The sequence below is a fragment of the Daucus carota genome, chromosome 8 (assembly GCF_001625215.2).
Source record: "Daucus carota subsp. sativus chromosome 8, DH1 v3.0, whole genome shotgun sequence".
In the NCBI taxonomy this organism is placed as follows: domain Eukaryota; kingdom Viridiplantae; phylum Streptophyta; class Magnoliopsida; order Apiales; family Apiaceae; genus Daucus; species Daucus carota.
Genome location: NC_030388.2, coordinates 3,685,283 through 3,711,945, shown reverse-complemented (window position 1 = coordinate 3,711,945; position 26,663 = coordinate 3,685,283). Strand labels below are relative to the sequence as shown.

Below are 26,663 nucleotides of genomic sequence, written 5' to 3'. Positions count from 1 at the left end.
AGTTGAAATTCATGACAAGCCCTCAGTTATTAAGTACTTCAAGGATGGTATGATTCAGAGTATTGGACTCACTGATGAAGCACTATCAACATACAATCCTCGTATACTGAAATATCTGGAAGCTCAAGTCAGGGAGAAGTGCTCAAGGACTAGCAAGGGAAGACTAACTGCTGAACTGCTATATGCCTATCGTCTGAACTTTGCTGCTCTGAGAGACTTAGACTTATCAGCCATCAATCGTCAACCACCATATCCACTGACTCCACTCAACCCTGAAATTCCTGAAAATCCAAATGCACCTGTTGTCACTTACAATCCTACATCTGTTCTATTCAAGAAAAATAAAGACTCTGAAGTCACTGCTATACCACTCACAGAGATTGGAAAACTCAATTCCAAAAGAATCACTCGTGCAGTTGCAGCTGTTAAGTGGTCAGTGGTAAAAGAAGACAAGAGTGTGCTCAAAGATTTGACTGATCTTCTGGAGATAAGAAAAGCTGTAGAGACTGTCCACAACACTTCTAGAGTTCGTGCTCATCCATCAAGGATCATTATGAAAATTGAAGGAATGGAGATGAATGTCACTTTTAAGAAGTTGAAGAAGATGGTTCACCTGCAAACTTTAGAAAAGATGAAGAAAAATCTAGAGCAACCTCCACCTGAGAATACACTAGAGCAAGTGGCACTGAGTACCATCACTGCTAGGATTGAAGAGATTGAAAACAAGCTTACTCAGAAGAGAGTAGAGGAAGCTGCAAAGAGGAAAGCTGAGCAGAAGCTGATTAATGCAAGAGCCAAGAAACCAAGGAAAGATTAGTTCAGGCTAGAGGAACAATGGCTGCTTGTATTTACTTTTGATTTCTGGAAAATGTAAGATATAATCCAGACTGTACTTAGTATTATTTCCTGTTTAAAATAGTATGCTTTTTCATTGTGTCAGTTGAGTTATCCTCTTAAAGGATTTGCTTGTCGAACTCTAACAATCAAATAGGGGGAGATTGTAAAGCATAATGTAACGTAACTGTAATTACGATAACTCAACACAACAAAAGACAGGAAACAATACGTAAGTATAATACAGGAATCTACAGGTTGGAGATTCGATACGAACAGACAAAGACAATCAAGATATCTGAGACGAGCATCCGTCCACTGAAAGAAGTTCATTTATATGTTCAAGCCTCAGTGAAGAATAAAGTTCAATGTGTCTGCTATCAAGATTGCCTGAAGATCAAGTATCAAAGACCAGAAGATTCCAGTATATTTAATTTGATTATTTATAATCAAATTTATCGTAGCAACATCTAACCCGGAATGACTGATCAAGTATATTATCAAGCAAAGGATTCAAAGAATAATTTCAGTTCGAGTCGTTCGTGAACCAGACCAGTGCACAGGACGTCAGGACGTACGAAAGTATTCAGTGGATTCGATCAACGAATTAATTGATCAAGTCAATCGAGTTCTCCAGAATATATTGCCAAAGAATTCATTATATATATATATATATATATATATATATATTAATTGTGAATTACATGAATTTGAATAATTCAAGTAATTAACTTAACACAATTAATAATATAAGTATATATATATATAATTGTGCAAATGGGAGTACAAGGAAAAATAACCAAGTACACTACAGGGAAGGAGCCAACTCTGTGAAGCGCAAACTTTGACTAAAGTCAAAGTTTGCGCCTCAATAACCTTCCAGTACTTAGATTTTTCTCCAAGTACATACACTGCATACAGATACTACTGTGAAGGGGCGCAAGGTTTGACCTGCGCAATGTTTGACCTCTCACTTAGAAATATTCTAAGTTACACATACAGTGTAAATTCAAGTGAGGCGCGAACTTTGACTAAAGTCAAAGTTTGCGCTCAAATGAATCATACAAGCGCAAGGATGATGGACTTGGAATTCTTCCAAGTTAACCTCACAGGGAAACACTGTAGTGGCGCCATCTTTGACCAGGGGCGCCAAGTTTGACTACAGTAGTGTGTGTATACAATTGAGGCGCAACATTTATATATATATATATACATGTATATGAAAGTTGCGCCACCCCTGATATACACTTGAGTTAGTTTTATTTTTGTAAAACGAATCCGTCCCGAACGAACTCAAGTCGTCCAGGACGAACTCGTTAACCATGGTTAGTTGTTGGAAAGCCTATAAATAGAGGTTGATGTTTTCATTTGAAAACAACTACACACTTTGTAAGTGCACACACTATACACATTCTCGAGAGTTAAATTAGAAGATCGTATTTATCGAGAGTTTGTAATAGAGTGTTTGTAGTCTCTGCAGCCGACACTTGTGTTGGAATTTGTAGCACCCGAGGATTATTTCTAATACAAGAATATTCCCCGACTTGCTGGAGTTATTTATTTACGATTGATTTAACATGGACTGAAACAAGATTATCCGCAATTAAATTAAATCGAAGAAATTGGTACGACGTATTCAACCCCCCCCCCCCCCTTCTACGTCTGATTGGACCTAACAAGTACATAAATAAAAAGAGTAGAATATGTTTCATAATAAAATTTGATTAGCAAATTAACAACATAAATATTTCTGCTCAGTGGCAAACTATAGTAGTCCTAGTTTTCGAGTAAGCGCTCCTCTAATTCAGTTATTTAAGTGACTCAACAAGTGAGGGTCTCTGGACAGGAAGCCTCGATATAAAATAAGATGTGAAGTGTAAAAATGACTAAGGTGCTTTATTACTATTATTAATATACATATATATATATATGTATGTATGTATGTATGTATGTATGTATGTATTTCGGTTCGGTTAATTTCGGTGCGATTTTAGCATAAAACCGAAAATAAAACCGCACCATTAATTTCGGTTTTTTATTTCGGTTATTTTCGGTTTGGTTTTTCTCGGTGTGGTTTTTCGGTTTTTTCAGGGTTTTTTTGCGGTTTCGATTTTTTCTGCTCACCCTTACACGGTTGCGTCATGTCAAAACGGTGTCAGCTCTGGACAATATTGTGAAAACCGGAAACGGATTTTAACGATGAAATTGATAACTATTTCGATATAGTTTACATCGGCCTCCTACTAGGTAAAATAAATCAGATTCACCTATGTTGTGTTTGGTTGGAGTGAATGATTCCGGAAAGATCGGAATGAAAAATGAACTATATTATGATTTTGTTAACAAATTTCATTCTTTCTTACATTTGAATCCTTATGTGCTAGACATCATACCTTCAATTTGAGTGGAATGTTTCATTTTTGAAATTACACACCTACAGGGGGGGTGAATAGGTGTTATGGCTAATATACCCGATTTTTATAAGTTACCGAATAATTAATCTGTCAATGACAGCCTGCTGTTAAGTTTCAGAGTAAACAGTTAGCCTGCTAATAAGATAAATGCAATGCAGATAATGTAAAGCAGTATGCTAGCAACACCAAGAATTTTAGCCAGGTTCGACCCCTAACCCTAATGGTCTACGTCCTGGTCCCCTACCAACTGGTAAGAGATTATATTATTAATCAATAATAACAACGATTACAAGATTCAATAATATAACTCCCTTTCTCCCTTGTTCCTGTTATCAGCCTGCTGAAACCCCTGAACCACGAACCAAAAGCTCTCCAAGACCTATACTTCCCAAGTATACTCTTCTAGCTAACTAGTCCCCTTGTTCCCTTGTTTCACAAGCTGGATACACAGCAACAAAACATTACACCTTGAACAATACAATGAATAAGAGTAATACAACCGAAACTATGAACTCTCGATATTAGTATATAAACGAATATGAGCACTAGAGCTCAACAAAAGATTTATCAATGTAAAGAGTTGTATTTCAGAAAGCTTGGTGTGTTCTCCTTGTTCTCTACCGAAAATGAAAGCACACACAAATTTATATACATCATACCAACGGTCATAATCCAACAAATTTCCCAACGATCTTGGTAACAACCTCACGTTTAAATTTGAATTGAATGATGAACGTTTGGATGATATATGTTTACTGAGCAAGAGATAAAACACGTTTGAAAACATCTCAGTAAGATATTTAAATAAAATCCGTTTGAAACAAAATAGGAGTTTGTTAAAGATAAGATATTCTTTGAGATAAAATCTCCTATTTGTTAGGAAAACGTTTTTGAACAAAACTCTTTATAAAACTGAACTCTAATATTTATATAAGATATATACAAATATTAGAATCCTTACAAAGTCGTTTCCTATTAATTCTTCTTGAAAATAGACTTTGATCTTTATCCGATTGTTTTTCTGTTCACGCTGTAAGCCTGCTGATAGCTTGTAAATATTCCTGTAAGCTTGCTGACAGCTATAATCATGCTAACATCCTGAAATACTGTTAGTCCGCATAAACAACCTTTGATAGCATGCTCACACATATCAGTTTCATGTTATTAGCTTGCTGTTAGTGTCATCATCAAAACCTTGAGAGTATCAATCTCCCTCTTTTTGATGATTACACTATATTAGGAAAAGTAATAAACTCCCCCTAAATATAGCAATCTAATATCACTAAACTTTCACAATTATCACAGAGAATATAATCTAGCAAATATCTAATTCACAGATATGCAAAATTTAACTAACACAGAAACAATTAATCAAACCAAATTGCATAGATATTTCAAATAATCCTAACCAGGATAAACCACCTGGTATCCAACAATATTATCCAAACAAAAACCAAGTTAACTCAGGATAAACCACCTGAGATCAGCAAATTCAAATCCAACCAGCACAAAACAACTTAGTCTTAAAAACTTAGGGCCAATAATTGTACTTAAGCAGATAACACAAACTTAAGTAAAAGTCTTATTTTCCTAATTTCCTCCCCCTTAATCATTAAAAAGGTTGAGAAAATCAAGTTCTAGCCTTGTCCTAATCATCCTTTTCCTTCGCAAACTTCTTGGCAAGCTCCGCAGCAATAAGATTTTCAGCCATCAGTGCATTCCCAGCAGCAGCATACTTAGAATCCGTTCCAGCCGCTTCCTTCAGTGCATCCATAGTTGTTCTAGGCCTTGGGCTATCAGTGGCATCATCCTCTGAAGTAAATGTGACCTTCACATCTGAAGACCCGCCAGACCCATACATCCGCTTGCAAAGTTCGTAAGCAAAGCTCCCAGAACTGCATTTCTCAGAAGCAGTTGAAGTTCGAGCCCCAAACATCATGTCTTTCCAGAAACCAACCTGAGAAACCAACTCACCCATCTGCTCAGACAGCTGCTTCTGTCCATCCATTACTTCCTTGTGATTTGCTCGAAGCTCATCCATATATTCATGAATCTCTTGAGCAGAGATTCCCAAATCCACAATGTTCACAGACTGTGCAGAAGGTGTAGGTGGAGACACTTCAACAACAACCAACTGACCTTCCTGATCCAGCTTCAAATTGGACTGAGCCAAGAATTTCATATCAAGAAATTCTTTTGCAGTCACCGAATCCTCACCAACAAAAGAAACTCCAAACCACTCAAAAACCCTTGTTAATAACAACCCGTAAGGTAAACCACCAGAGGACTTACCCTCAACAGAGTCCAACATATTCTTCAGGATTAACTCAGGCAAATCAAACTTCCTACCAGCCATAATCATAGACACAACCACAATATCTTGTGAAGACAGATTAGACCTAGTACCAAGCCTAGGGCTGACATTCTCAATAGATAGTTTAAAAAGTGCTTGAGCAAGGGGAAGTAATTGAACAGTAGATGGAAAAACACCCTCAGAGACAGACTCAAGACCCGTAATCAATTTTAACTGATCCTGATGAGAAAAACCCTCAATATTTTTTGGACCCCTCTTAGTATGAATCGACACAGTAGATGGTGGAATTTTCAAAATAGCACCCAAAAACATAGATGACAAGCAGATTTTGACATCCGAAACAAACGACACATACTGATCCGACCCAACCAGTTGAAGATTCGCATAAAACTCACGCACTAAAGCAGGATAACATATCTTAGGCAAATCAATCAGAAACGACTGAAAACCTAGATCTTCAAACAGCTTAACAACACCGCAAGAGTAAAAAGTTTTGCCTGAGAGGGGCTTACCCAAGATGACCTTTCGGCCGGCAAGTCCACGAACAGCCAACATCTCCGATTTAGGCTTTTTCTGAGTTGGCTCAACCCCAATCTCATCCCGATTAACACCAGAAAGTTCATCACCGCTCTCAACCGTCACGAGCTCGTCATCGTCCTCATCAATTAGCTTGCGCTTCCGAGAAATAGAAGAAGGCTGAGGAGTGTGAGCCTTCACGTTCGCCCTTGTCTTCTTCCTCATTGCGAGCCGTAAACCGATAGTTGCTATTGTGATTACGAAAGCTTTTCTGATAAAATGGGTTAAAATCCTAGCGTCTCGGGGAGGATTGTATATGTAGTTGAAGAGGCGTGGAGTGATTAGAGATTTTAAAACTCTTTTAACAATTATCAGGGGAGTAGTTTTAGGAATAAAATTAAACGAACTAAAATTTCTAAGATAATTCATGTTTATCTACTAGATTCCGAAAAACTAAAAATTGTTAACAACACTTATCACTTATCACATATATATATATATATCCATGAAACTAAAATTTGAATTTTAAACTTATCATAAATTACACTGATAATCACATAATCACGTATCAAAAATTCAACACATAAATTCATCAGTCTAAGCACATAACGGTAATATCATTTATGTACACATATATCAATTAAACACTTAAATTAACCGGCATGCAAAATAAATAAAAATTATATAAAATACTAGGAGTAAGCTGATAGTACCTGGACCATGCTTAAGAGCCTGCTGACTGCACATCACACATACCCAATTCCCTTCTTAGCACAACATATCGTTCTTCCGGAAGAGGTTTTGTGAAGATGTCAGCTAGCTGATCTGCTGTAGCCACAAATATCAACTTGACAGCACCCTTTGCAACATTGTCTCTCAGAAAATGATGTCGAACATCAATGTGCTTTGTCCTTGAATGATTGACTGGATTTTCTGAAATGTTGATTGTACTTGTGTTGTCACAAAAGATAGGAGTTTGCTTGCATTTGATTCCAAAGTCCTTCAATTGTTGTCTCATCCATAGCATTTGAGAGCAACAGCTACCAGCTGCCAAATACTCCCCCTCAGCCGTAGATAGAGCAACTGAAGTTTGCTTCTTGCTTAACCAAGAAACTAAGCTTTGACCCAAAAATGCACAAACACCACTTGTGCTTTTTCTATCAGTTTGACTACCTGCATAATCTGCATCACTATACCCAACAAGATCAAAAGCATTTGTGATAGGATAGAATAAGCCCAAAGTAATTGTTCCACTTAAATATTTAAATATTCTTTTAACAGCTTGTAAGTGAGAATCCTTTGGTTTTGCTTGAAATCTAGCACAAACACAAACACTATACATAATATCAGGTCTAGAGGCTGTAAGATAAAGTAAGCTACCAATCATACCTCTATACATTCGAATATCAACATCTTTACCATTTTCATCTGCTGTCAGCTTGCTGACAACGCTCATTGGTGTTGATTTCGCCTTGATATTCTCATATCCAAATCTTTTGAGTAGATTCTTGATATACTTGGATTGATGCACATAAATTCCTTCTGGAGTTTGCTTAATTTGAAGCCCCAAGAAATAATTGAGCTCTCCCATCATGCTCATGTCAAACTCACTATGCATGCACTTTGAAAACCACTTACACAAAGAATCATTAGTAGATCCAAATATAATATCATCTACATATATTTGAACAACTAATATATCTTGACCTTTAAAGATAGTAAACAAAGTAGGATCAATTTTACCTCTGATGAAACCATTTTAATCAAAAATTCACTTAACCGTTCATACCATGACCGAGGTGCTTGCCTTAATCCATATAGTGCCTTCTTGAGCTTGTAGACACGGTTAGGATATTTTTCATCCTCGAATCCTGGTGGTTGCTTGACATAAACTTCTTTCTTTAGATATCCATTTAAGAATGCACTTTTGACATCCATTTGATGTAGCTTGAACTTCTTGTAGCATGCAAATGACAATAGCATCCTAATAGATTCCAATCTTGCAACCGGAGCATATGTTTGATCAAAATCAATTCCTTCTTGTTGATTGTATCCTTGTGCAACAAGTCTAGCTTTGTTCCGAGTGATAGTACCAAATTCATCAACTTTATTCTTGAACACCCATTTGGTTCCAACAATTGAAGCATCCTTAGGTGGATCTACAAGTTCCCAAACATCACATCTTTCGAATTGATTGAGTTCTTCTTGCATTGCCATGATCCAATTTTCATCTTGTAAAGCTTCTTGAACATTCTTTGGTTCCTCTTGAGCTATAAAGGCAGCATAAGCACAAATATTGGCTTGAGCTTTCCTTGTCTTGATTCCAGCTGATTTGTCTCCAATGATCAACTGAGGAGGATGATTCTTCACTGTTCTAGTTGATTTTGGTAGATTATGTTGAGCTATGACCTCTTCATTCCTTGTAGTCTGCCTAGGAGGAGTCTGATCAACAACATTTTGGCTTGCTGATGAAGTTTGACCTCTGGATTCATCCAATGTAAGCTTTGACATCTTATCCAAAGTTTCTTCAAGAGATGGAGTGGATTCAGTAGCTTTATTGCCTTCTGAAGTTGTGGCAGTTGACTTGTCCACCCTTCTTCATCTTCAAGCTTAGAAACTGTGATTTGTCTCCACTCATGTGCCTAGTGCATCCACTATCCAATATCCATTGATTTGGCTTTACTTTAGACACGAGACAAACCTACAAAACAAACACAAACAACTCAACGTTTTGGTACCCAAATTTTGTTGGGTCCAGCAGTGTTAGATGATAAAACATATAGAACATTTAGATCAGATTTCTTGATCCACATTTGGACCACTTTAGAACTCTTCTTCCATGTTCTGCCAGTCTTATCAGCATACTGTCTAGGAGCTGTCTTCTGTCTGTTTGTGTTGTCAGCATACTGTCTGTGAGCTGACTTCCTTCTCCAGCTTGCTGATTGAGTATTCTTCATTGGACAATTGTTAGCAAGATGGCCCTTCTTTCCACACTTGTGACAAGTCACCCAAGGCATGGCATAATTGTATGGAATGCCATTTTTCCCTTCATATCTCATTGATGATGTGGATGTAGAAGCTGCACCAATGCCTCCTTTGTCATGAGAACCTTTAGCTTGTTTCATCATAGATTTGAGACTCTCTTCTCCTTGAACAAACTTTCCCATGGCTTTCTGAAGATCTTTGACTTCTTGCTCCAATGATTTGATCTTTTCAGCTTGAATAGAGATTTCGGCTAAGCTTTGAGCTTTGCTTAACTCGAATGCCTCCAAGCTAGCATCCTTAGCTTTAAGATCTGCTCTCAGCGAGCTGAGTTCCTTCATGAGTGTATCATTCCTTCTTTGGATTTGCATGTTGTTCCCTTCAAGTTGTGAGATTTGTTCCTTGAGAGTAGCAATGATTCCACTGCTTGCCTTGGCACTCTTTTCATTCAAGAAATCACCTATGACTTTCTTCAAATGAACATTTTCTTTCTCGAGCTCATAGTTCTCATTCTTTAGATCAATGAGTTCCATAATTGATAGACAACTCTTATCCTGCATGGTTAGTTCACATGATGTTGTATCAATAGAATGTAATTCAGAATTAATAGAATGTACCTCACTATTAGTCTCTGAATCTGAATCAGTTGTCTCTATTGAGCCATCGAGACCAACAAGAGCCAAGTTGACCATCTCATCACTTGAAACATCCGAAGCTGACATCATCACTCCATGTGAGAAGTGCCTTTGATTTCTTTTTGTTCTTGTAATCAGCTTGCTGTTTAGGCGGCTTAGACTTGTTTTTCAGCTTGTAGCAATCCCTTTTGAAATGTCCTTTCTTGCCACATTCGAAACATGCATCATCTTTTGGATCTTTCTTTGCACCAAAAGCTTTGCCCTTTTCTCTTTTCATCTTATTCTTCTTTTCGATCATTCTTTTGATTTTTCTGGACATGAGAGCTAGATCCTCATCTGATTCTGTTTCCTCATCTGATTCCAGCCTGCTGGCAGTAGAGTGGAGTGCAAGATTCTTCATTTTCTCTGTTGGCAGCTTGCTGCTTTCTGAGCTGTTAGCTTCAATCTTAGCTTCAAACTGTTCCAACTCAGCAAATATAGCTAGGTGATCCATAGTATCAATATTGAGAGCTGACTCCAATGCAGTGACCTTGGCACCATATTCGAACGGAGCTGCATTTAGAATATTCATGTTGATTTCCGATTGAGGAATCTTTTTCCCAAGTCTTTCAAGGCTGTTAAGAGTAACTTGGAATCTAGCTTGGCTTTCACGAATGGATTCTCCCTTCTTGATAGCGAAGCTTCCAAATTCTTTCATGAGCTTTCCGAGCTTGACCTTCTTTAGACCTTGTGAGCCTTCATGATACGTTTCCAATGCATCCCAAATTTCCTTTGCTGTTTTGAGAGAGGAGACCTTGTCATATTCAGCTTGATTCAGCCCATTGATCAATGTACTCCTTGCTTTTCCATTGGCAGCAACCTTTGATAGCTCGTCCGCTGTGAGAACATCAACGTCCTTGACTTTGCCATCTTTATCAAGATATTCATAAGGACCTCTTTGCACAACTCTTTGCATTAGGGGATCTCTGGAAAGATGAGCCTCCATTTGGCCTTTCCACCAATTGTAGTTGTCAGAACCCGTGAGGAGAGGAGCTCTAAAATCGGACTTTCCCTGAAAGTTATCAGCCATATCGATCGATACTATTCCTGTCACAGAAGTATTAGTACAAACACAGCTCTGATACCAATTGAAATTACACACCTAGAGGGGGGGTGAATAGGTGTTATGGCTAATATACCCGATTTTTATAAGTTACCAAATAATTAATCTGTCAATGACAGCCTGCTGTTAAGTTTCAGAGTAAACAGTTAGCCTGCTAATAAGATAAATGCAATGCAGATAATGTAAAGCAGTATGCTAGCAACACCAAGAATTTTAGCCAGGTTCGACCCCTAACCCTAATGGTCTACGTCCTGGTCCCCTACCAACTGGTAAGAGATTATATTATTAATCAATAATAACAACGATTACAAGATTCAATAATATAACTCCCTTTCTCCCTTGTTCCTGTTATCAGCCTGCTGAAACCCCTGAACCACGAACCAAAAGCTCTCCAAGACCTATACTTCCCAAGTATACTCTTCTAGCTAACTAGTCCCCTTGTTCCCTTGTTTCACAAGCTGGATACACAGCAACAAAACATTACACCTTGAACAATACAATGAATAAGAGTAATACAACTGAAACTATGAACTCTCGATATTAGTATATAAACGAATATAAGCACTAGAGCTCAACAAAAGATTTATCAATGTAAAGAGTTGTATTTCAGAAAGCTTGGTGTGTTCTCCTTGTTCTCTACCGAAAATGAAAGCACACACAAATTTATATACATCATACCAACGGTCATAATCCAACAAATTTCCCAACGATCTTGGTAACAACCTCACGTTTAAATTTGAATTGAATGATGAACGTTTGGATGATATATGTTTACTGAGCAAGAGATAAAACACATTTGAAAACATCTCAGTAAGATATTTAAATAAAATCCGTTTGAAACAAAATAGGAGTTTGTTAAAGATAAGATATTCTTTGAGATAAAATCTCCTATTTGTTAGGAAAACGTTTTTGAACAAAACTCTTTATAAAACTGAGCTCTAATATTTATATAAGATATATACAAATATTAGAATCCTTACAAAGTCGTTTCCTATTAATTCTTCTTGAAAATAGACTTTGATCTTTATCCGATTGTTTTTCTGTTCACGCTGTAAGCCTGCTGATAGCTTGTAAATATTCCTGTAAGCTTGCTGACAGCTATAATCATGCTAACATCCTGAAATACTGTTAGTCCGCATAAACAACCTTTGATAGCATGCTCACACATATCAGTTTCATGTTATTAGCTTGCTGTTAGTGTCATCATCAAAACCTTGAGAGTATCAATTTTCTCCTACCCCTAATTTCTTCTCAAATCTCATCATAGCAATTTTGCACTCACTTAAATTTATTTCAAAATTTCCCTCCTATCTCTATTAGTTCCAAATAATTTAACTCATTCCATTTCACTCTTCCTAACCAAACACAACATTAGTTTCCAGAAATAATGGGTTGTTTAGTAGACGTAAGGTTATGCATTTTAAAACCGAACCGAATCGGAAGTTTTTTTCGGTTAACGGAAACTGAAATTTAAGAAAAATCTCTACCAAAAATCGAACTGAAATATATTCGTTTTTAAACTGAAATCGATATAAACAATTTGGTTTTTACCGAAAATCGAAATTTAAAACCGAATTTTAAGAAAAATAGGAAAATGACAAAAATATTAAATTATTCAGTTTAGTTGCAATTAAAAATTTAATAAACAAATAAATCTAAAAATTAAAAGTTAAACAATACAAAGAAACTAAAAATTATATGAATTAGTGTAGTAGCCGGATTTTATCTTCAAGCTGCTCTGTCACTGGTGTGCGAAAGTTATAAATCAGACCTGCCACTGCTAAACTCCGCTGCAATTCTAGCTGTGTGCTCTCACAGGTTCATAACCTCTTGTTGAATATTGTTTCTTTAACTCAAATTCAATCCCTGCTGACAGTAATATAGAGCAGTAACAACTAACAAGCAGTGTTTTGAAAATTCCCGATTTAACCGATTAATCCCCTGCAAGGTCGGCCACCGATCCAATTTTTGAAATCCGATTACTTTAAATATGAATAATTATAGAGTTTATAAATATAGTAAATATATTAGTTACTAAATAGCTAATATAATAATAACTAATTATTAAATAATATTTTAATATTAAAATACAGCCGATTTTAGCTCCTATTAATCCTTCCAATTAATTCCCGGTTTCCGATTAATCCTTGAATCGGTAGCTCAATCGATTAGGTCCGATTCCCAATTTCTATAACACCGCTAACAAGTAACATATCAGCAATGCACTTATTCTGAAAATATGCTCAGGCCGTAAATTCGGTTTTTTTTTTACTAATAAATTCGGTTATTAATACGGTTTATTGATTAACTACGGTTAAATATCGAAATATTGAAAAATCAAATTTCAGAAATTTTTCTATCGAAAAACGAACCGAATATTATATTTTGATTATCTGAATTCAAATTTTTTTCAATCATTCGATTCAGTTTTCGGTTAACCGAACCTGATACACACGTAAGAGTATTATTTTTTCATATGGCTATGTCAAAAAGTAATATTATTATTGATACAGTAAATGTCGAATTCATAATCATGGAATGAACCAGAATTTTCAAGCTAGGAAGGCAAAATATTATGCTCAAATTCTATGAATAGCTTAGTTGTCTCTAAAAGAATAAAGGATTCAACAACGATATTTTTCAGCATCTGTCCAATTTCAATTGTATTTATAGATGCCGTATGATTTTTAATTAATAAATTGATTTCTTTATAAAAAAAAACTAAAAGTCCTGGATCAAATTTCATCTACCAAATAGTATATTAAAACATAAATTATAAGATTATAAGATGACTCCTAGTCTGCCAGAACTTGCTGTTGGAAGAAAATTTTGTTCCAATTTCCCAACTTTTCAATAATTTAAATTCAGGCACGCTCTCATTTGAGCTGTGACAAAAAATTCATATGACAGATTTGTGTCAAAATAGTCGAGTGATTAACAAAGATAAATAACTTTGGAATATTCTTATCCCAAAAATTGTTCACTCACCATAATAACAATGCAACACTGTATGTGTGTATTTGGAAATAAATTTGTGACAAAATTTGAGATACATAATCATACTCAATCACATTATTTGAAAAAAAAAATTGTAACAAAGAAATATAAAATATTGTTTGATAATTTTTGCTTAAAATTAAGCTAGTCACTCAGTTGTGTCCATCATTTCCGCCACTAATACCATACTCCCATGTGATTGTTTACTTCACTGTTTACATGTATTTTGAAACTTTTATAAAGTAAAGTTTCATAATATTTTTCTTAACTTTTCTGTGAATAAAAATTTAAACATTAAACCTTTTTTTTAGAAAGGAAAAAATTTAAAAATTATTATAAAATTATATTTTATAAAAATTTCAAAATACGTGATTTAGTAATATGGGGTTTATAGGTGTTGATAGAAAAATTTGATAATCAATAAAGATGAGGTTCATAGGCGGAATCGAGATCCGTGCGGTGGTTTTGGTCGCCGTAGTGCGGTGGTTGTGTGCTTTAGGGGTGCATCCCTCTTAGTGGTGGTCGAACACCACATTACGTGGAGGCGCGTCCTGTCAGGAGGAGGCGCGCCCTTTGTAACTTTTCAAGCTTCGCTCCATTTGAATAACTCCCCGCTCGTAACTTTCGCCAATGTATTCCTCCAGAAATCCTTATCATGAATCTCTGAGTCTTTAAAGGGTGCAGACTATTTCCTGTAAAGGATTAAACCACAACACATTTGCTGATAATGGAATATGTAAATGCGCAAAAAATGTTACCTGAGGGTGCGCCCTGTCGGGGGGAGGCGCGCCTCTCAAAAACGTCTGGTCTCGACAATCGCATCCTTCAACGACTCCCGGTCTAGAAAACCCTGCTCGCAAATTAGGTTACCTCCTAGAATTTCGTTGATGATCGTCCGCCTACGAACTTCCGATGGAGATATCATCCTTTTCTGGAGAATTAGATGAAGGCATCCTCTCCTCTTGTGTTCTAGCCATCGCCCTGCTGGAAAACGCTCCACCTCTATGTACGAATCGTCATCGCGTGACATCTCTTCCTCCTAAGATGAAGATCTTGAATAGCCCCTCCTTCTAGTGCCAATTTGTTATAGAGGAATTTGGTAATCAACAAAGATGAGGTTCATAGCCGGAATCAAGATCCGTGACGGTGGTTTTGGTCGCCGGAGTGCGGTGGTTGTGTGCTTAAAGGGGGTGGCTGAGATTAGGGTTTTGAGTTGGTCTCACGTGCTCTCAACTCATGATCCCCCAATGTGCCTACGTACCCCTATATTTATAGGAGATCAAGCCGTATGTAGTTCTATTGAACCAAGACTCCTAGTTTGATCAGGACTAGGACTCTTGGGGATAAGACCAACCCTGAGGCGGTAACTTATCTCTTAGACGTGCAACGCTTTCAGAGTCCTACTCCAGTTAGAATTAAGCTTTGAGGCTGACTACCTCAAACTCCTAGTCCAAGTACATTACGGATACAGTATTATCTCCACTACGAGAGATAACACTAACCGCTACTTTTCGTAGCATGAGAGAGACGTCTGGTAGAGCCGTGACCAATTCCTTAAGGTGTAGGGACGCGCCTTTCCCCCTTAATGAAGGTTCTCACTAAGAGGTAAGACAAGTGAGGAGCCAAGTTACACCTGAGGGCCTTCAAGAACCATGATCACCTCAAACCCCCACACGAGGGTTAACTCGGCAGATAGCAGGATTGAGGATTATAGATCATGCCCGGATGTAGCCCGGGAACTACCAGATGAGCCTGATAACTACTAGATGAGCCCGGCACTAGTCTTCATGTCCCTCGGAAGGGTTGGTATATCTCCCGAAAGGGTAGGTCTTCATATCCCTCGGAAGGGTCGTCATCGAGACTCACTCATCCTCTCACACAATATATTTACCTGTAGGCGCGACCCCTGAGGGCGTGCCTTGAACTCCGCTGCCTTGTCTCGTCAGTCATCCTAGCAATAGGTCAGACCTGTCTTCTAATACCCGACGGCCGCGCCCACAGGAACCCCCGCAAAGAGCGCACTCTTGGTCTTCATCTCATGGTCAATTTCTTACAAGGGTCGCGCCCCTCGATCACCTCTAAAGAGGGCGTGCCCTCCTTCAACACCATGACCAATTTTGATCATAATAATTGGCTTTAAACTCTGTCCATCCAGATATTGTAACTTCCAATTTTGGTATAATACAACTGTTTAATGAACGGAAAGAAAAAAAGAAGACACATGGTCACTTTTAGTGGATTGCCCATCTGGAATATTGTAAATAAATACTACAGTACACTCCAAACATCGTTTCAAAGCTACTACATTCTATAAACACCAACAATTAATAGTGCATTTTTTAATGTTTCGCTAATCAAGTACATATAATGTATAATGTGTGGACATACAGTATCTTCTCTCCAATTCCCTTACAGATTGTCCATAACCTTTGACAATGATCATAACGTCCCAACTGTTGATTAATTAAGTTTATAACAATAATTCAAGACTCTGATTTATTAGCAAGCTGCTAAACTACCACTACTGGCCATGAACAAAGGTACAAGTTGATGGATTCCAGGGCATCAGGCCCTCATTTCTATGAGAATCTACTTAAAAAATATAAAATAAAAACATCTCTTTAAAGTTTAAATTTTTGATTGGCATGTTATTTAACATATATCAGAATTTGATTTTTATTTAGATTTAGAAATATTTGTCTCTTTTAATCGAACAATTATAATTTTGAAATTTTAGGACTCGGATGATCTAGATATAAGTCTTGTCCGTTTATAATTTAACATATTCTAGATATTATTATATTATTTTTATTTTGTTTGCCACCTTCATGACGGTTAAGACAAAGGTACCACTACTGGCCATGAACAAAGGTACAAGTTTATCTATGATGTGAGAGCGGATAAAGATTAATTTGGATTTCGAAGTATAGGAAATCTTTCTGTCATGACGGTTAAGACACACAGACACACTGCTTATCTCTTAGTTTATCTTCTGGTTGAGTTAACTCTAGTTTTACCCGTTGTCATTGCTATTATTAAGAGAGCTTTTTCAGCTATAAAACGATCAAGACTTATTAGCGTGATAGGATGGGAGATGCATGACTGAATGATAGTATGATGATATATATCGAGTAAGCTATTTATGCAAGTATAGATGAAAAAATATTTCAGCCCCCCCTAACTTTTACTCCTGGTTCCGCCACTGATGTAAGATAAATCGGTTTCGCTTAGTTTGATATATAAATGATATTTGAGATACATAGTCATACTCAATCACTTTATTCAGAAAAAAATTTGGAAAAGAATTTGAAATATGCAATATTATTTAATAATTTTTGCTTAAAATTAAGCTAGTCACTCGGTCGTGTCCATCATCTCCATCACTAACATGATACTCCCTCCGTCTCCTTTTAAGGAGTCAAATCAACTAAACATTACAAATGATCATATTTTTAAAATTTGAAAATTATATATTAAAATAGACTAAATATTTTTTTAAATGATATAATTTTATTATGTTTCACATATAATACATGTAAATTTCAGTTAAAGTATAATCAATTTAATCGGTCAAAATTTACAAATGGAAATTTAAAAAATGACTCAAAATATCGTATAACTGTCTTTTTATGAAAACAGATGATTGTAATTAATTATTGACTCGATTATTCGTGTAGATATCGTATTACTTTTTTTTTATATTATTATTAGATTAACACTTTTGTTTCTGAGGGACAAAAAGACGGAGGGAGCATCTCTTTATTTACTTGCAGTTGGTACATTTCAGTAATATGGGAAATTGGCCTTTAAGCCTGTAGGAAGCCGCACAATACATATATGGTCCTTATTAGGAGTGGTAATCGTTTCGTTTCGTATACTTTCGTTTCGTGTATTTTCGTGTTTCGTGTACTCGAAGGTGAAACCCGTATCCGTCCGTTATTAATTTCGTGTACCTAATTTGAAACCCGTATTCGTTTCGAATCGTTTCGTGTATATTTCGTGTACTTTTCGTGTATATTATATATAAAAATATTAATATATTTTTTAATCAAAAAATGGATTTAATATATATTTTACTTTGTAAATTTATTAAATGTGAATGATATATATTATACTTGTATACAATTCTTTATAAATTTGTTAATGTATCTACAATATATATCCACACATACATATAAATATATACTTTATACTCAATTATATATTTAATATATCATTACATATATATAATATATATAATCTACAAATATTTCGTGTACTTTCGTGTATTTCGTGTACCCCAAACGAAAACCCATATCCGACACGAAATCTATCGTGTAATTTCGTGTTCGTGTACTTTCGTGTTTCGTGTATCGAAAATGAAAACCCGTATCCATTTTTTTCGTGTCGTTTCGTTTCGTGTTAACGTGTTACGTGTCAAATTGCCAGGCCTAGTCCATATTAGTGGATTGCCCATCTGGAATGTTGTAAATAAATACTACGGTACATTCCAAACATCATTTCAAAGCTACATTCTATAAAGACCAACAATTAATATAAATTGACCAACAATTTATTTTATTTTTTAATGTTTCGCTAATCAAGTACATATAAATGTATAATGTGTATACATACAGTGGGGCCGTTTGGCTAAGCTTAAAAAAAGTGATTCGGTGCTTAAAGTGAAGAAGTGGATTAGAAGTGAGAAGTAAAAAAGTTAATAAAATGTTTGGAAAAGAAGCAGAAGCTGTGAGAGAGAAGCTAGCATTCTCAGCTTCTTAAAAGTGTTTCTGCTTATTTACACAAACGGGTCAAAAGAAGCAGAAGCCAGAAGCAGCTACTACTTCTGAAAACCAAACACCCCCAGTATCTCTATCTTCTCTCCAATCTCCTTACAGATTGTCCATAACCTTTGACAATGATCATAACGTCCCAACTGTTAATTAATTAAGTTTATAACAATAATTTAAGACTCTGATTTATTAGCAAGCTGCTAAACTATCACTACTGGCCATGAACAAAAGGTACAAGTTGATGGATTCCAGGGCATCAGGCCCTCTGCTCTACGAAAATCTACTTAAAAAATATAAAATAAAAACTTCTCTTTAAAGTTTAAATTTTTCATTGACGTGTTATTAACTCCCTCCGTCCCTCCCAATTCTTAACATTAGGGGACCGGGGTGTGGCCTTTAATGTGCTTAAAAACCATAATTCTATAACATTTTTTCTAAATAAAAATTTAGTGTCTAAATTTTTATTTAGAAAATTTTAGGAGAAAAGTTGAAGATTTATGTTTTGTAAGCGCATTAAAGTGCGTGTCAAGCAGTGAAAAAAAAATGTTAAAAAAATGATAGGGACAGAGGGAGTAACGTATATCGGAATTTCATTTTTATTTAGATTTAGAAATATTTATCTCTTTTAATCGAACAATTATAATTTTGAAATTTTAGGACTCGGATGATCTAGACATAAGTCTTGTCCGTTTATAATTTAACATATTCTAGATATATTATTATATTATTTTTATTTTGTTTGCCACCTTCATGTCCATAGCCCACCATTATCTGTGTCTGCACTCATTTTTATAGTTATGAATCAAAAGAATTATTAGAGAGAATTATAGGAGGTACAGTTCTTTTTCTCTTTATGAAAGTCAGATAGCTATAAAGCTAAGGGGTTACAATTACAAGTACTAATAATCATGGTTTATCAAGGCCTCCATTTTCCAACTATTAAAGCATGCATGAACATAATTATGATTAGTTAGGTGATTAGGTAGAACAAATGATGTAAATTCTCCACAAAAAGGTTAAGGTTAGCATTGGGCTGGATAAGCCCTGGCCCATAACATGAGGTTCTGAGATAAAGAAGCCCAACATACAATTTTCTTTTCTAAAATTTTCTCAAAAAAAGCTCAGAAACCATCAAAAAATCTTAAGAAAAAAACAATGCTGTTACTAAAATTATGCTGGCTAGGAAATGAAGGTCCTTGAAAAAAGGCGGACATGAATGGCAGTCATTGAATTGGATGTTTGATCCACAACTAAAGGTGGACCAAAGAAAATTAAGAATATAAATCCATCATATACATTGGTTTTTCACTTCATAAGAACATACTTTGAATACCTGCATTTTGATTATAGTTGCAGAGGAATTAGCAAGCTAGAGCTGATAACATTGTCTACTAGACCGGAAAAATGTCGTGGCAGACTTACGTGGATGAGCATTTGATGTGTGATATCGATGGCACTGGCCACCATCTAACTGCAGCTGCTATTGTTGGCCATGACGGGAGCGTTTGGGCTCAGAGTTCTTCTTTTCCCCAGGTTTTTCTTCTGCACTCGTATTTTCTTTAGGGTAGGAACAATGTGAGTGACAGAATGAGCCATTACCACTAGGCTATCCCTATATCTTATGCACGTACATTATTGCATGTGACATCTAGTTCAAGTGCATAACATTGTCATTGTGATTTACAATGGTAATGCTGTAACTTGAATAGTAATAGAATATGTGACAAAAATTTTGGTTTAGAAGCTTTTGGTTTGTTGGCATTCAAGGCCAATTGGTCGCGTGTTTTTTCTAACCTGTGCAGGTTAAGCCAGAAGAGATGAAAGGGATCATGACTGATTTCGATGAACCAGGTCACCTAGCTCCTACAGGTTTACTTCTTGGCGGCACCAAGTACATGGTCATTCAAGGTGAACCTAATGCTGTTATTCGCGGGAAGAAGGTTCTCTCTCTCTCCCCCTCTCTCTCCCTCTCACAGCACAGACACAGACTTAGGCATTTAGGCATATTGTATTAGAATGTGACATAAATATGATCTCAGCTATGACGCATGATGGAATTATGGAAGGTTTGAACCCTTTGTTCCTGTTTTACAATGATATTCAAAGAATTATAAATAGCTTTGCTTACTATGATGTCTGTCATATTAAGGGCCAATACTAATTACCTCATCTGGTAGCTAGGCTAGGTGGAATTATAATATAGGTTCAGACTTTGGTTGTACGAATTTCTTTTCATATATTTGATGGTATTCTATTTAATGCTTAAAACCTATTCGATATTTACCTAGAAAATATACATATGTATGTTCACAGGGATCGGGAGGCGTGACCATCAAGAAGACGGCTCAAGCTCTACTCTTTGGTGTCTATGAAGAACCGGTGACCCCAGGACAGTGCAACCTGGTTGTTGAGAGGTTGGGAGATTATCTTTCAGAACAGGGCCTCTAGGCCTCTTTCATCACATCAGTCCAGCACTGTTATTGAGAATACTCTTCCTTCCTTTTACTTTATTTTTTCCTTAAAATTTTGATTAATTACTAAATTGGCATCTCCCTCCTTCAAAATTCAAGGAATTTTAAAGTGAGGTGGCTGCAGTGTTGCAGAGGACAAACTTATGAGGTCATAAATTGATTGTCTGGTATTCTAAATATTCAAGTTCAAGTGTTTTGCAATATATTTTGGTATATAGTAATTCTTTCCAGCCTTGTAGAGTTACTTGAGTATATCAGGGACTCTGATGTCTTTGTATCGCTTCCTATAAATATATACTTTCTGTAAGAGAAACAGACCTCCAATAGCAACTTGTGAACTATTTATCTTCGAAAAATAATAAGCCCACAAAAAAATATTTTCAATCTATATAGAAGTTAGGCACAAGATTAAATTACTTTCTGATTCTGCAATGTTAGTCAGACTAAAGGATGTCGACAAAGAACTCTACGTTGAAACAGTGCCAACTGCCAACAACAGCATTTTTCTATTTATTATCCTCAAGAACATACACATATTAAACAAACTGGATGACGAGAGATGCTAGACTCGCAAAATTATATATGTAAAGCTCCCTTATGTGCAGATAGATTAACATATATAATGATCCTCTTAAAGGATTGGCATCATGGCAAACCATCTATTATCGAAGAGCCGATTTTCACCATAATAAAGGACTAGCGTTCTTTTCTGAAGATACATTACATCTTGTTGCACCCACAGATGTTAAATAAGATTTGACATCTAACAGCTATTCTATTCCCAAAATTAAGTCTGCAGTCTTACCTCACATGCAGAAGGAGATGAAAATCATTAGCAGACAACAAAACCCCAGCAATGGAACTTCATTATGTGTGGAATATGACGTTGATGGTTTTGCGGGGACATTATTTGCAGCCGTTCTATTGCTCCTGTGAATTTAATGCAGATTAAGTATGTATTGGTTACTATGGAAGATGTCAAAGTTTAAAGATACAATGGCATTATAAATGTAAAAAACCATAACTAACTAATTCTCCTGATGGTGTGAACATACCCGGCTGTCATATACAAGCACTTGTCATAGCCTGCAAGTGTCAAAGAAGAACAACTTGTGAATAGTCTGTTGGGCTGTTCAAGATATTATCAATATAAGTTGTAATGCGGAAAAAAGTAGAGGGAGCCAAATTATTTAAGAGAACTAAAATATGAAAGGTTTCTGTTGGCAGAAGAATGGCATTTTAATATACGTACTTGGATTCTTATTTGTTTTAACTCCTGACCCTCCGAATCCGCAAGCAATATCAGTAGCTCCATTTTGCTGGTAATAACTGTTGAACGCATAAGATGCATGTGACACTAGACTATCAGGCTCATAACAAGCTTGACTAGGCTGAATTGCAGTACAATCAACATTCCCTGAATTACATGCCCAATTTAAAGCATTTTTCAGGTCCTCTTCAGAAGCTGTGGATGAGGCAATGCACCATGTTCCATTCGAGCTAGTGACATTAGTCTCTGGTGTCATGTCCACTGCACCTTTTCCATCAAAATCAATATTATAAACACTGGTCTGGTCTGGATAAAATAATCCCCAGTTCCTCTCAGATTCTAGCCCAGGCTTCCTATTCTCATTAAACAAGGAAAAGATGTAGACATCCAGTTCAGCTCCAGGTTTTGCTGGAGTACCAGTATTGTTAATAACATGTCTAATTAAATTAGTATTATAAGTCTGTGCATTATCAGGAGTTGCAGCTGTCTCCTTCGGTGATCCTTTTGAAGGCCAACCTGTCTCCGTGACCATAACTTTAATTGTTCTGTAGTTCAGAGCCATCAAAGAGAAGTAAATAGCATCAATCTGAGAATCGAACATATTTGTGTAAAGCAAACCAGTATTTGGATCAATCACTTCAGATGAAGACTCAAAAAGAGCATAGTCCAGGGAGACTTTGTTTTGGGAATCCCTATATGCGTAGTAAGGATACAAATTAATCATGAAAGGTGACTGGTTTTCAGCAAGAAAATCCAGAAGAGGTTTGAGAAAGAATGCATGACTGCTGTTGAAAGCACCTGCTGAAGGTGGGTAAGATCGAGATAAAACACCCATAGAATGGGTACTTGAAACTTTAATCCTTCTCTGCAGACCAGCCTTTCTCAAAGCTGTGTAAACATTTTTCATGGCCGGTACAACCATGGCAGCTATGCTAGTTGGAGCTTCTGTGACTTCAGCACCCACGCTTATGTATGTGATCTTTGTAGCTGGATAGTATGGGAGGATGCTGTTCTTTAACCAGGTGTCAGCATTGGTTTGAAATTGAGAAATTGACAACAAATCAGAATTTGGAATTCCTATCATAAGTTCAATGCCAGTATTTGCAAACGCTTTGAGGACCTGCACGTTGGAGTCATATATCCTTACATACTTAATCTTGTGAAGTTGTGCAAGCTGTGATGCTTTATCTGGGGTAGGGAGGTCATCTGCATTTCTTCCATAACAGATCCCGACTGAACTTCCAATGCAGGAACCTGTCACACATATCGGAGAATCAAATTCAGACTACAGACCTGAATTAAACAGCCAAGTTTTCATACAATATTATTCAGGAAATTCAATTGCAATTTGAGGGGTTATGTGACATATTGGGGTGCACTTGAGGATAAGAGATATTCACAACTCCCACTGGAAGTTATTTTTGAGATATCAATATACATGGACCTATATGAGCATCAAATAGACCTTTTGCTACTTAAAAAAGCTGTATATATGTTAGTCTAGAAAATGTGTGTATGAACTTCGAATAATATAGGGACCCTGTGTGTATGAACTTCGAATAATATAGGACCCCCCACCCAAATGCTAGTCACCACATATCATGAGTGAAATGTTTATATATTGGGTTATTTGGCAAATTGTATGAACTTAATTTAGATTGTAACCTGCAACCAGAGTATTTAAGCACACGCTTGATATGGGTAGTGCTGGGTAGGTCCGTTGTATTATTTATTAAATACTGCAAGCAAAAATAGTCAAAATATTATCTATAATTTTTTCTATCAATGCAAAATCACATTAATGTATTAATTCTGCTTCTCCTTTTTTATCAATGCAAAATCACATTAGTGTATGGGTGACAAAGCACTAGGTGAAAAGTCATATAAGTGGCCTTCCTTGAATAACCACCAAGTATACATCTTTAAGCCCTTTAATAGGCTATTAGCTAAAACACTGATACCTTCTCCACACCGTGTCTTCAATTTATATCCATTATATCCATGAAGACTACTCAAACAAAACTCTGGCATGGGAGAACCAACAGGCGTTGGAGGGAAGCTTAGGAATAAGGCTGTAAGACCACTATCAACAGCACTACGACTACGGTCATCATTTTAAAGTGAATGGTACATAAAATCAATTAACTTTTGATCCTCAAGTTAAGCACAATGCAAGTGCCTGCTGTTATTTAATAGACCACAACGTGCATTCAACATCAAAAATTCCATCTTATGAGGCCATTAAAATTATGACATTTAATCCAAAGTCCTATGACATGAGATTCGAACCACAACGGGCTGCATATAACATTTTACATTGTTGTGAACGGTGAGATCCTTAGATACAGTCAATAAACTCAATATGTGCTCCAAGGTTGCTCAAAAGGTTTACTTTCTATTAAATGGGAATTTAAGGAGTCAAAATGGATATAAATGTATTTATGGATCTACTACCACTGCTTGCATTTGGAAAATTAGACAAATCATTCCCCTAGATTGACTAGAATCATCAAAAAGGATAATATATAGTTGTAGAAAAACATAAGTTGTTTAATAAAAGTCTACTTCAACATTTCATGCATTAAACACAAATCAGAAATGATGCATCTTCATACATAGCACAACAATTTTAATTATCTCCCCTAACCTAAGCTATTAAGCTATTGGAAGTTGATCTATAGAATCCTATTAGCTCTAGTGGTTTCTTTATCTCTGATATTGTAGTCCAGTGGATACCACTCCTCTCGTAATTAAATAATAAGAGGTCGAGCGTTAGAGCCTGAGTGAAGGCATGTGTACAATATAATATAAAGTGAAAACAATGTACTACCTGAAATGCCAAAACAAGAAAAACAAGTTTTTACTATCAACAACACCGGAGAACCGCAATGTAGAAAAACACAAACCCACAAAAATGAACACAAAATCTTGAGAATTAAGACAAAAAAAGCATCAACCACAAAGAAGCTGTAAAAATGAGCTTTAACTCAAACGGCTCAATCCACAACCCAAAAATGTCAAAAAAATCAAGTCTTGACTATCAACAACACTGAATCAATGCAATGTACACAACACAAATAGAAACCCGCAAAAAAGAACACAAAATCTTGAAAATCAAGACATACCCAAAAGCATCAACAGCAAAGAAACTGCAAAAATGAGCTTTACAATGAACAACTCAAACAGCTCAACTGCTCAAAACACTACCCTCAAATGTCAAAAAGCTCAAATCTTTACAATAAACAACAATAAACAAATGCAATGTACATAACACAAACAAAAACCCACAAAAAAGAACACAAAATCTTGAAAATCAAGACATACCCAAAAGCATCAACAACAAAGAAGCTGCAAAAATGAGCTTTAGCCCTCTTCTCATCTTGTTCTTGAACCTCAAATTCTTTCTCTAAAAGCCTCAGTGAAGTGTCTGCAGAGCAAAGTTGAAAGAATTATTGAGTGGGGCTTAACAACTCTGTCTGGGTTTTGCAGCTTTTGGGTGGACAAGACATATGAAGTTACACTTTCCCAAGTGAATGAGTAGTGAATCCAACAGTTGTACCACTTTCATGTGTAATAAATGTTTGTGTGTTTTTTAGATACGACCAAGTTTAACGGGCAGATAATCCTTTTTTAAGTTAATCAGTTGTAAGAAACTAGTACTCTCTCTGTCCCATTTAATTCTATACGTTTCTTTTTCACTGCTCGACACGCACTTCAATGCTCTTATAAAATATAGTTCTATAACTTATTTTTAAAATTTTCTTTTTCTGAATAAAAATATAACATTCAAACTTTTATTCAGAAAAGAAAAATCTTAAAAATAAGTTATAGAACTATGTAAAACAGGAGCATTAAAGTCCGTGCCGCGTCCCCGTCCCCCAATGTATACAACTCAGGGGGACGGAGGGAGTATTGCTTTTTCTTTTTCTTTGAAAAATTTATAAATTTGCCGAGATATCTACACTATATATCTATACTGAAATATAATAAATTAACATAGGTATAATTTATACTTCAAGATTTTAGTTATAATTTTTGGTTTGGTAATCTCCCTCTCCAACTACAAGTATAAAAATAAAATATGTGGAGATCTATTACTCTTACATTGTTAAACAGTTTCAGATATTAAAAGAACTCATGATAATACATTATCATATAATATTTCATAAAAAAATTATAATGATGTTAAAAATAAAATCATATATATAATTTTGAATATTTTTTTAACAAGAACCTTCATATAACTCTTTTTAACTCTAATATGTTCTATTTCAATACAAACATGGATCATTATGTAACCTTTTCTAACTGGACAAATATCTTTTTTCATACATACGAAGATATACGAAATATGAA

At 35.9% G+C, this 26,663-nt stretch overlaps 2 protein-coding genes across 3 annotated transcripts; one reads left to right on the top strand and one right to left on the bottom strand.

Annotated features, from left to right (window-relative positions):
- Positions 1-19,835: 19,835 nt before the first annotated feature.
- On the top strand, positions 19,836-21,360 carry LOC108200112 (profilin-2). The gene is made up of 3 exons (XM_017368186.2): positions 19,836-20,099; positions 20,369-20,506; positions 20,880-21,360. Exons 1-3 carry the CDS (start codon positions 19,971-19,973, stop codon positions 21,012-21,014), a joined length of 402 nt encoding a protein of 133 aa, XP_017223675.1. The 5' UTR covers positions 19,836-19,970; the 3' UTR covers positions 21,015-21,360.
- A 148-nt stretch (positions 21,361-21,508) lies between these two features.
- Positions 21,509-25,883, bottom strand: LOC108200111 (glucan endo-1,3-beta-glucosidase 13). 2 transcript variants are annotated; one of them, XM_017368183.2, is made up of 4 exons: positions 25,632-25,883; positions 22,290-23,561; positions 22,093-22,123; positions 21,509-21,967 (listed from the first exon to the last, which is right to left on the bottom strand). In XM_017368183.2, exons 1-4 carry the CDS (start codon positions 25,684-25,686, stop codon positions 21,844-21,846), a joined length of 1,482 nt encoding a protein of 493 aa, XP_017223672.1. In that variant the 5' UTR covers positions 25,687-25,883; the 3' UTR covers positions 21,509-21,843. The 2 variants fall into 2 exon arrangements, with proteins under 2 accessions (XP_017223672.1, XP_017223674.1); XM_017368185.2 differs by lacking the exon at positions 25,632-25,883 and adding an exon at positions 25,433-25,543.
- Positions 25,884-26,663: the final 780 nt, after the last annotated feature.

Coding starts and splice junctions, on each gene's coding strand:
- LOC108200112 (XM_017368186.2), top strand. CDS start 19,971: ATGTCGTGGCAGACTTACGTGGATGAGCATTTGATGTGTGATATCGAT. Junction 20,100..20,368: donor AGAGTTCTTCTTTTCCCCAG/GTTTTTCTTCTG, acceptor TAACCTGTGCAG/GTTAAGCCAGAAGAGATGAA. Junction 20,507..20,879: donor CTGTTATTCGCGGGAAGAAG/GTTCTCTCTCTC, acceptor GTATGTTCACAG/GGATCGGGAGGCGTGACCAT.
- LOC108200111 (XM_017368183.2), bottom strand. CDS start 25,686: ATGAGAAGAGGGCTAAAGCTCATTTTTGCAGCTTCTTTGTTGTTGATG. Junction 23,562..25,631: donor TTTGTTGTTGATGCTTTTGG/GTATGTCTTGAT, acceptor TATGTGTGACAG/GTTCCTGCATTGGAAGTTCA. Junction 21,968..22,092: donor TGCTTGTATATGACAGCCGG/GTATGTTCACAC, acceptor TTAAATTCACAG/GAGCAATAGAACGGCTGCAA.